Below are 10,800 nucleotides of genomic sequence, written 5' to 3' on the forward strand. Positions count from 1 at the left end.
ACGGGCCTGTATGCTATCACCCAGTGCAGTGTTCCCTTCCGACATACAAATGGCTAGCTAAATTCAACACATGAAGACGCATAGCACCGGCGGATTAAGACATCTTCCAGGGAGGGGGGGGGGGGGTGTCGGTACTCCTTACTGTTGGGGCGTCAGACCCGATCCCTCTGTCAGCTTGAAGTAGTTTGAAAATAAAGACGTTTAGTACGTTAGTTGAAAGTTGAAACGCAAACTTTGCCTCGAACAATTTCACTTTCACACTTTTAATTTTTGCCTAGTCTCAATCGGATTTAAATTGAATTTTTACTCTTTTGAAATAACTGGGAGTATCTCCAGGAGTTAAATTATCAATCAGCTGTGGTGAATTTCTGGATGACGAGGAGATAGCTCCGTGCTTCAAGCCACTCGCGGCGATCCCCTGCAGGAGCCTTGCTAGGCCCATGGAGGAATAAGGCCTACATGTAGTATGGAATATCCGCTTGCAGACATAGCGTGGGCTCCGTCGATTGACGGATGCGATACTCAGACTAAAAGTAAGGAGCCCTGGGGAAACATGGGAATCGAAATAAGACAAACATTTTTGCTAATATTTAATAATGTTTTCTAATGTTTCGGATTAAAAAAAATATATATCAGAGGGTTACACAAACACAGTCGGGGTTCTACCGGCGGTCGTATATATGCCTATATGGGTGCAGACCAGTAGATCGGACCAAAATTGCCAAATCACGATTTGCATGCCTTCTCAAAATCTTCAGTATTTGAGCATACTGTAGGCCATGAACTACAGGGTTTGTAAAAAAAATACGGGTGGAAGCCGTGCACAGGACTGTGAGCTTGTAGTTCCGTTCAATTTGGATGAAATTGGGGCCCTAAAAGCGCTCTATTTTGCAATGGAGTGTAGGCATCGTTTTTCAATATGGCGATGGGCTTCAGGACTATTTGAAGGGGTGATCATCTCCGGATGGAAATTTCTCATAAAAGTCATAAGTTGACCCCCGTGAATTGAAAAGAAAATGAAAGATGATGAAATAAGCTTTAATTTGATGTGTGTCTCGAACACTTTGGAGAGTTGTAAGTATTTTCCCCGAATTTCTGAAGTGGGAGCATTTATCATTGGGGTCTAAGGAAGTTTATTTTCTGGTCTGCAACCCTATATATACCTTTATCATGCTTCCACCATTTTAGTCATGTTCCCTGTGTCCAATAATCGTGCTGAATGATAAGGGTACGGTGCAAAAAGGAACCAGACTATTTTTCCTTCCAGCCTCGCTTTGGCTACATTGATCTGAATGGGGAAAAAATCAAATGGCTGCAACATGATAATGGTCTTCTATCACTTTTAGACATTGCTCCGATTTTACATGAAATTTGGACTCCCATATAATGAAATCTGTTGTCTTTTTTATTATCCGTTTTTATTTCAGCAGTGAAGCCTTTATTTGAACTGCTATTCTTAAGAGCCCTGAATACACATAGTAAGTTACTAAATGAAGTGATTTCCATGGTAATTTTCTTCACGATTTTCTTGGTAAGAGTTGCTTTCAGCAAATCAGGGTTCAGACCACATAATTCCACCCCAACTATAGTCCTCAGGCTTGGATCCAGGGGGGGGGGAATCAAAATTATGATCTTGATGATTTTGTTAAATTGATTTTTCTCAATTTTGATCATCAAATATGCAATAATGATGTCTGAGGGATTGAATAATGTGCCCATGGGCCTAATTCACGAGTCGGCCATATTGAATTGAAAGTTAGGTAAAATCTTACATTTTGGAAGTTGTGAAGAGAAATGAAAGCAAGTTGATATATTAGAAATTTCAGTCTGCTTCAATGAATAATTTAAAATGTGTAATTAAACATTCCCTAATGTTTAAAGCCATATTCAAAAAAAAATTGACAGTAAAATAAGGCTGCTTTGAGCCTGCATAAATAGTCTGGCGCCATCCCATTTAACTGTTAACAAGTAATGAAATACATTCAGGGAACTCGACAAAAATGGCCAACTCGTGAAAAAGGCCCATTGTTGGGCACTACCTGCTGGAATGCTTATGTTTATTTTCGGCTAGGTACAATTTTGAAACGCTATATTTAAAGCAATTGTTTAATGCTCTCCGTGTTTTAAAATAACGTCTGTTTTACACTGTGCAATGAGAATATACATACATGTACTTAAAACTTGATTTTATCAATTTTAATATTCAAATCGTGTTTATTGTATATTATCCCTACTTGGACCCATGGGAGATCAGTTCTGATAAAAAGGACCGAATGGGCCACCCAGTATATAGAATAAATAAATAAATATATAAATTTGACAATAGTAGTAATAAATACATTATGTCCGCCTGTCTGCAACATTCAGACACAGTGCTACAAATCTTCAAGTCATACCCCCACCCCCCACGGTACCTCCCATTGTTCCGGTACATGATAAGGTTTATACGTTCACACACACGCATGTGTGTTCAACGTCGATCGTGGACGTCCTATTGTCCCTCTTTTGTTTGTACTTAAACTTTTTAGGAAGACTCCCATAGGTTTTGCACACGACCCCAATCGCGGACGTATGTTGGGAATCGTGGACGATATTGTTCTCTTTTGTTCTCTGGTATTTTTCGTCCACGGTTTGAAAAGATGCACGCGTACACTATTTGATTTTATGGAGGCCAAGTGTTCGGAGAAAAAACCTGTCTATACATTTCAGCACTGGTATACTAATTAAAAAAAACTGACGGGCCTGAAACCCCCCCCCCACCATTTTTTTTTATCATAGATTTTATTTGCATATGATAACATGAATATGGTAGAGTTTAACCGTGTGATGGACTCTTACCCTCACACTTGACCTATCATAATTGTCTATAATATGAAAGGTGGACTCGTATCCGAACTCAGGTCAGTGCCTTGTTGGTTGCATGGTACAGGCGTACAGCTACAGAGCTCAGTGAGCATCGTCTGTGATCATGGATGTTAACGGTCAAGTCAAAGCATTACTGCCCGAGGTGATCAACGGGAAAACCTTAAAGGAGCTGGAGGAAGAGACGACGGCTAACGACAAGAAATATGCCCACTTCGTGAAGGGTGTCAAACTGCCCTACGTCGTACCTCTGTCTACTATTGAAGCCCTCAAAACATTTGAGGTTCGCGATGACGATGTCTGTGTCGTCACGTACCCGAGGTCAGGTGAGCTATACGCATTGTACTCTGCTTTCCGTTGGTTCTTCCTTGTCCTTGTGTGCCAGCCTATTGTCGTTTTTATATACCTACCTGATGACTGACTGTCGGACCATTTCCTTCCTCCATGGTCGGACCGTGACTGACTGACTCGATCAGCCAATGTCATTGTTCAAGCCTCATCTTGGCCCCGGCTCCAAAATAGATTCATGACTATATACCCCGGCCTTATGCACAAGTTGGCCATTTTGGTCGCGTTCACTAAATGTATTTCACAAATTGTCAACTGTTGAATGGGATGGTGCCAGACTATTTATTCACTGTAGCCTCACTTTCATTTTTTTTTTAATGTGGCTTAAAACATTAGAGTATGTTTAGGCCCTAATCACAAATGTTAAATTATTCATCAGAGCAGACTGGTATTAATTTGTACCGTCATTGCTTTCATTTCTCTACACAATTTCCAAAAAAGAAGAAGATGTTACCTAAACTCTCAAACTGGCCGACTCGTGAATAAGGCCCATAGACCCCCTTGACCAAAATGTGCCTGGGACCAGCTTTACTAGACTCGCCTAGTCTTAATTGGCATCTTTTTTTGTTTTTACCCGTGAGGATAGTTTTCCGGGTTACCCTTAGCATGCTAAGCTTCATGCGGAAAGATAGGCCTACCGTTCGTTTCACAACATCATTGGCTTTAAGTCCAGTTCTAATCAAGGGCGGATCCAGGGGGGGGGGCCAAAGGGGGCCATGGCCGCCCCCAAAACGAAACCAATTTTTTTTTTTTTATGTGACATCGCAATAAAGGCAGACAATGAGTACACCACCATCTTACCTCAAAAAAAATTGGTTAAAGTGGTCAGAAATTGCCTCAGATCGCACCACAGAGCATCTAGAATCCAAAAAAAATTTCGGGGCCCTTAAGCGGGCCCCGAACCCCACGCCGTAATTTTTTTGACCCACTTTTTGGGGGGACCCAAATTTTTTGGGCCCCCCAAAAAATTGTGTCCTGGATCCGCCCTTGGTTCTAATGTGCACACCCGTGTTCGTTTCCTTTCGATCACAGTGTAGGCCCATATTACGAAGTGAGGGGTTAAGCATACAATAATTCAACCTTTATAATTGCTTGTTTACAGGAACCCACTGGATGACAGAAATAGTGAGCTTCATCTTGAACGACGGCCGGGATGACTTCGACCGCACTTTCATGACTTGCACGCTGGAGGTCACTTACACGCCCGACCCATCGAAGGTGGAGAGTACAATTCCCGGGTATAAAAAGTTTGAAGAAGTGAAATCACCCAGGTGCACCAGCAGTCATTTACCATACAGCCTTCTTCCTCCAGATGTAATGAAATCCAAGGTGAAAGACATTTTTGTCTTCAACAGGGTAATAAGAGATCTATACGACGAACCTTTGTCCTGTACTCCAAGGCAATTCAAGAACTGAGGCACTTTAGCATGCCATTTATTATTTTTTGGCCCAATTTGAGTAGTTTCATAACATTAGTCATCGGCTGCACGGGGAGGGGGGGGGGGGTGTTTGAACCCCCACCCCCACTAGTTATACTGCACATGCGTCAATTGTGAACAAAATGTTTCACAGGTTTTTTGCATCCCTTTAAAAACCAGTCACTAAATTATAACACTTTTGAGAGCTTAAAAGGGAACATTTGATTCGGGGGCACCCGCAACCCCCTATCCCCCCCCACCGCCCCCCCCCCCCAAAATATTGACTGTCGAATATCTTCGAACTTTCTCAAAATTAAAAACCTTAAACCTTGTCAACACACGTAATAATAGTACTTTAAGCATAACATGTTTTGCGCATGCGTGTTAAGGTCAGGGACTTTTTTCGCCGGTACCCCACTTCGCTCATACCCCCCCCCCCCCGACCTGCAAACAGGGTGCTGGGAAGGGCTGATGCCGCTGCACAGAATCTTGTGAAGGAAGTATACGGATGGCATTCTGGGAAACTAATCATGTCCTTCGCATGCAGCTAGCGCGCGCTATAGGTATGATAAACATGTTTGCAGCTGCACCTGCAGCAGGTTTGAGCGCTGCAAAATCTCTCCAATGAGAGCTCAAAGAGATTAGCCCTTCCTAGCGTCTTGTTTGCAGGTCGGGGCTACGAGCGAAGGACTATTCTACTTGGTTGTGAAACAAATATAACGTGATTATAAACGTTTCTCTCCTTGCGCATTTAGGTTGTGTACTTGGCTCGCAATCCCAAAGACATGCTTGTCTCCTACTTCAACTTTACGAAAGCATATTTGTCGCCTACGTTCCAGGACTTCAGTGTGTACCTGTGGCTTCATTATGCCGGAGAAAGTTAGTTTTCATTATTTGATGATTTATGTTTAAATGTCATTTTATTAAACCTCAACTAAATCACCAAAAAAAAAACCCCTTTAATAACAATATATAAAGCAAAGGGTTTAACTGGGGGAACTCCCCTTTAAATGACTCACGTTGGGAAGGCTATTGTATCTCCAATCACCGAGCTCGGAACCTATACGGCTCGCCAAATTTAAACATTTATTTCGATGTACAGTACATCATAATCATAGAGTCAGGGGTTCGATTCCAGTCGCTGGTCATAAAGTGTCCTCGGGCAAACCACTTTACACGCACTTGTCTCTCTTAACAATTGAAGGAGCATGGGTGATGGTTTTTAGCTTGACAGTAACCTGCGATGAGTTGCTGGCATACCATCTAGGGGAATAGAGATCTTCTCAGTCGGTTCATGCGAAAGAAACTTGAAGATGAAGGCCCGCCCAATGGGCCTTACGGCTCGGGCGTTCACTCACCCCTTTTCTTTCTTATCTTATTAAACTTTGCAATGAATAGACCAATTGGAAAACTGCCACCTCCCCTCTGCCTTGATGGAACAGAAAGAAAAACCTTTGCTTAATTCTTCTCTTTGCAGTGATCTTCGGGTCGTGGTTTGATCACGTGCTCGGCTATTGGCGACAAAAGGACCATCCGAACATCTTGTTTATGAACTACGAAGATCTCCACAAGGCACGTTTGAGCGGAATTGGACGTCACTTTACCGAATTCTGTACCTATAGGAAGCATTCTACGTTCATAAACGGATATGCGTCACATGTGCATGTACACAGCATTAAAATCTTCCCAAAGTTCCGAACTTTCCGACCTTTACGGAATGGTGCATAATAACTTCATAGGAGTAGGAAAACGGTGCTGAAATTGCGCTCTTGTCTTGTTCAGCATAATTATGAATGTTTGTTACCTAGCAGTATAGAGCCGGTCTTGTCTCCTTGTATGCTTACCAGACTGATTCGTCTGTCTCACTGACCCACCAATGACACTTGTGACTTTGGTGTGCATGAGAACAGCTGTAAGAGGCTTGCCTATCCGGTTAGTTAAAATTAAAATCTTCCCAAAGTTCCGAACTTTCCGACCTTTACGGAAGGGTGCATAATAACTTCATAGGAGTAGGAAAACGGTGCTGAAACTGCGCTCTTGTTTTGTTCAGCATAATTATGAATGTTTGTTACCTAGCAGTATAGAGCCGGTCTTGTCTCCTTGTATGCTTACCAGACTGATTCGTCTGGCTCACTGACCCACCAATGACACTTGTGACTTTGGTGTGCATGAGAACAGCTGTAAGAGGCTTGCCTATCCGGTTAGTTAGTGTGACGTTATCTCAATTCAACCATGCGTACTTCACACGGTGTAGCATAACACGAATGGAACCGGAAGTTAACGCACCTGAGTGTTTATCCAATGGGAACTAGTTATGAGTGGTGCGCGCGCGTGTATATGACGTAAAATTACCAACGAACCGGATAAGCAGCTGTACTGATGACGTCACACTTTGTTTACCCGTGTGCTTTCTGTGGGGATGACAGTTTCGTAGCCCAATAGAAAAGCGCACACGTAAACAAAATGTGACGTCATCAGTACAGTAATATTGAAAATGTGACGTCATCAGTACAAAGGCTTATTCAGGCCGCATCCGAATCAACAGTCTAGAGCTAGGTCTAGGTCCGCGCCCATTGAAAATACGCGGGGACGCGCTGACAATAGACGTAGCCGTAGCTCTGCAAGCCCGTTTCGGACACGGCCTCATTGTATGAGCCACACCACATGCGAATTAGTCTGGCCTTACTTGTTTCATGTACTTGACGTGTAGGCACTGAGTCAGTCTCCATGCATGCGAACATGCAGTGACAGTGAACTTTTCAGCCATTCTTTTCTATGAACTTTTCAGCCATACTGAATCAATCGATATAATTTTGTGCCCTGTTGCTGGGTCAGCTCTGTCTTGGCTGGGCTTGTCCTGCTGGAAAAAAATGTACTAATTTTAAAAGTTCGTATTTTCTTTTTCCCACTCTGAAATCAAAGGACCTCAAGGGATCCATACGCACAGTAGCAAAGCACGTTGGGAAGGATTTATCTGATGACGTCATCGACCGCATCACTGAACGCGTAAGCTTTGGAGGAATGAAGAGTACATACGATAAGTTTAAAGACGTGTATGGCGAGGCTGAGGCGCTGCAGATGACCAACAAGTTCGGGGAAGACACGGTGTACCTCAGAAAAGGTAAAATGGTTAAATAACCCCCAATAGGCCTTTTGGCCTTTTTGGTTATAGGAACCATCCCCAATCCTGCGAAATCCTCCAATTGCCGCCATGTAAAAATTGGATTCAGCCTCGATCCTCCAATATCACGGAGGGTCCGTGACCCTGCCTTCATCCTCCACAATCCTCCAACACTCACTGTTAATGGGCTGATGCAGTGCCGATGACAGAAGCAGTGCGGATGATATCAAGCATATAAATGCTTAGCTGCAGGCCTAACAGAATTAAACAATAATGTTTTGTTATACCTTTTCTTTTGGATTCTTTTGATTGTGATGTAAAAAAAAAACCACGAAAACAAACGGCAGTAAACACAACAATCATGACAATCTAACGGCAACTCACATGCATGTCGCGTGCTCAAAACAGCTGATCGTCTGCTAGTTCGCTGCTCCCACTCATGTGTGAAAATATGTTGAAAATAGCGTGGGTACCAACGATCAAGCATTTCACACTGCACCGTACGTATGGTACGTACGTACATGTACAAAGTCATAGCACACTCCCTGTGGGATATCACGTACATGTCCGTGATATCCCACAGGGAGTGTGTCTTGACTTTTTATAAACTTAACACGTGATCGTTCTAGGCCAATGAAAATACAGTATTCAAGACAGAGGTATAAATATGCAGAGTTTACAGCCTACGAACTCGGCACAATGCATCCTCCAAAATGAACAGACACTTTTTGGTTATTCAGCATGAATGCTCCAAAATCCTCAAAAAACCGGAAGGATTTTGGAGGATTGAGGAATTGACAGTGTACGTGCAAGTGAATTACGAATTCAGGGACCATCTTCTTGCCTTCAGGGCCGGGGAGGCGGGCGTTCAAATCCTCACCTTCGTCTCAGGCTTGGCTTTATTTCAGGCTCAAGAAAATGTTTGAAGCCATTAACGGATATGTTCTCCAGATTTTGGCTTGAAAAACAAGGATTTGATGTTCCTGAATTATGAAGCATATTTGGACCAACACACTAAGCTGTAGCCAAGCCAAGACTGCCGCCATCTTTGGCAAAATTAAAACGAAAACTGAATCCGTCCCATTAATAATAAACATTTGGGCACCTGCCTAAACTGTTGACTGAGTCAATTTTTACCGGAATTAACCAACAAGTTACCTTCCTCAAAACTTTTTTTATGATCCAAATGCCATAGGCCTAACACCTTCCCTCTAAAAGCGATAATTCACGTTTTGGCCAGGTTGGAAGTTTCTTCGCTATCTCATGAAGGGCAAGTCCCAATATTTGGCAGCGTTGAAATCCTAGAATTGATCTTCGGTTGAAGGTTGACCTTAAATATATACTTTCTGTTCGCTTTGTTTGTTCCATTTGTTGCTAGGAAAAGTCGGTAATTGGAGGAACACTTTCACAGAGGAGCAGAGCGCCCTCTTCGACAAGATGTACGCCCTGCGAATGGATGGGACTGGGTTGGAGTTTGACTTTGACCCGTAAGCGACGGTTTGTAGTGCGCATCCACAGTCGACAACCCAGATTAGAAGAGTAATCAATCATAAACGCTGTGACGATCTTTCTTTTTTTGCTATTGAAGCACTTTGCAATAATGGTATCCGTTTTAGAAATTGTCTGAACTGAACTTTTAAAAAGAAAACAATATTTTCCAATGGGACTTTTTGTACCCGTGAAATTCACACTGTTAGAAAATAACTTGGATTGGAATGAAATAAGATTGACCTTGCACCATCAGCTGACCTGGTTCTAATCACCTGACCAGAGATGTTTTTCAGCAGTGTATACTTTGTTGTTGTATTGGTGCCGCTCACATGGTAATGAGTGACAATCATTTAAGCGGGTCAAACGTTTAGTTCGAAAATTTACAAAGGTAAACAATAAGTCTTTACCCTAGGCCTAGCCAGTAGTTGAAAAAACAACAGCAATTTGCTTATCTCAGTTATCTAGTTACTAGGCCTAATTTTTGTTTGGTGGGATCAACGAAAAATATAATTAATTACTCATGAAGATCATTGGGAAACTACAATACTTAAAACACAATCCCAGCCAATGCTCAACTGCTGATTAAATAAAAAAAAATGACACTTTGATTCAGAAATTATCAATTCAAGAAAAAAAAGTTTCAAGGATTAAACGTATACGAGTTTTACAAATACTCCCCCCGCCAAAAAAATGGAAAAGACTAGAAAAATTCAGTCAGATTGACTGATTTTCATTTGCACCCAGCTGACTCTAGTTGGCTAGTCAAATTTAACTGGTTTCTAGTCAAATGTAAGTAGTGTTTTTTGCGTTTGTTTATGGTGTAAATTGAGGAAACACACGTGCGACATCATCGGTGAATCGAGGACAGGAACCAAATCAAGGACAACCTCGATTAGAAAACGTGTACAAAACCACCCAACCTGAAATTTGTATCCTTGTGGAGGCATTTCTTTGTTCTCGTGTAGTAAAGTTTTCGAGCTTGAAAGTGTAGTTTCAAAATGCTCTTATTTTAACCAGAATTAATTTCCATAATATCCCTTTTCTAAAACTCTTCCATTTGCAACCAGTCAACCCACCTTGGAAATTCCTAGTTTTTGATTAAATTCCATATATCTATTTTGTGAAAACCTTGTGGAGACGTAATCATCTATAGAAATTCCCCTGTGGAGACGTATACAATCTGTTGTTCCCTATTGTGTGCATGTCTCCAGAGGGCACGGTGTAACAGATAAATGAGAGCTGTTGCGAACAGTACAAACAAAGGTACAAACACCCCAAAAGGGATGAGGAACAAAAGAAAATCCTCGATATAAACCATATAACATGGCGTCGCAGAGCTGACAAACCGACGAATAAGCGAAAACCTTGTTTCGAGTAATTCACGTTTGAAGTTGGACCTTTTTCTGGGAGCCGTATTTTACCCCTAATGTTTCGATAAAAACCCTTTTAGTGTGTATTCGGAGTAAAATAGGAAAATAAGTATCTATCAGGTCACTTATTTAATCAGAGAAGTTGTACGATATGATTTTATTTGATCGTAAACGTATTCGTCAGTTTGTC

At 42.0% G+C, this 10,800-nt stretch overlaps 1 protein-coding gene across 1 annotated transcript; it reads left to right on the forward strand.

The window, feature by feature from the left end:
* Positions 1 to 2,901: 2,901 nt before the first annotated feature.
* LOC119740006 (amine sulfotransferase-like) lies at positions 2,902 to 10,052 on the forward strand. Its single transcript, XM_038215191.1, has 6 exons — positions 2,902 to 3,188; positions 4,313 to 4,539; positions 5,384 to 5,507; positions 6,106 to 6,200; positions 7,551 to 7,749; positions 9,128 to 10,052. The coding sequence occupies exons 1-6, from the start codon at positions 2,969 to 2,971 to the stop codon at positions 9,238 to 9,240; spliced, it is 978 nt and encodes a 325-aa protein (XP_038071119.1). The 5' UTR covers positions 2,902 to 2,968; the 3' UTR covers positions 9,241 to 10,052.
* The last annotated feature ends 748 nt before the right edge of the window (positions 10,053 to 10,800 follow it).

Source organism: Patiria miniata, unplaced genomic scaffold (assembly GCF_015706575.1).
Source record: "Patiria miniata isolate m_02_andy unplaced genomic scaffold, ASM1570657v1 HiC_scaffold_4, whole genome shotgun sequence".
NCBI classification, from domain to species: Eukaryota; Metazoa; Echinodermata; class Asteroidea; order Valvatida; family Asterinidae; genus Patiria; species Patiria miniata.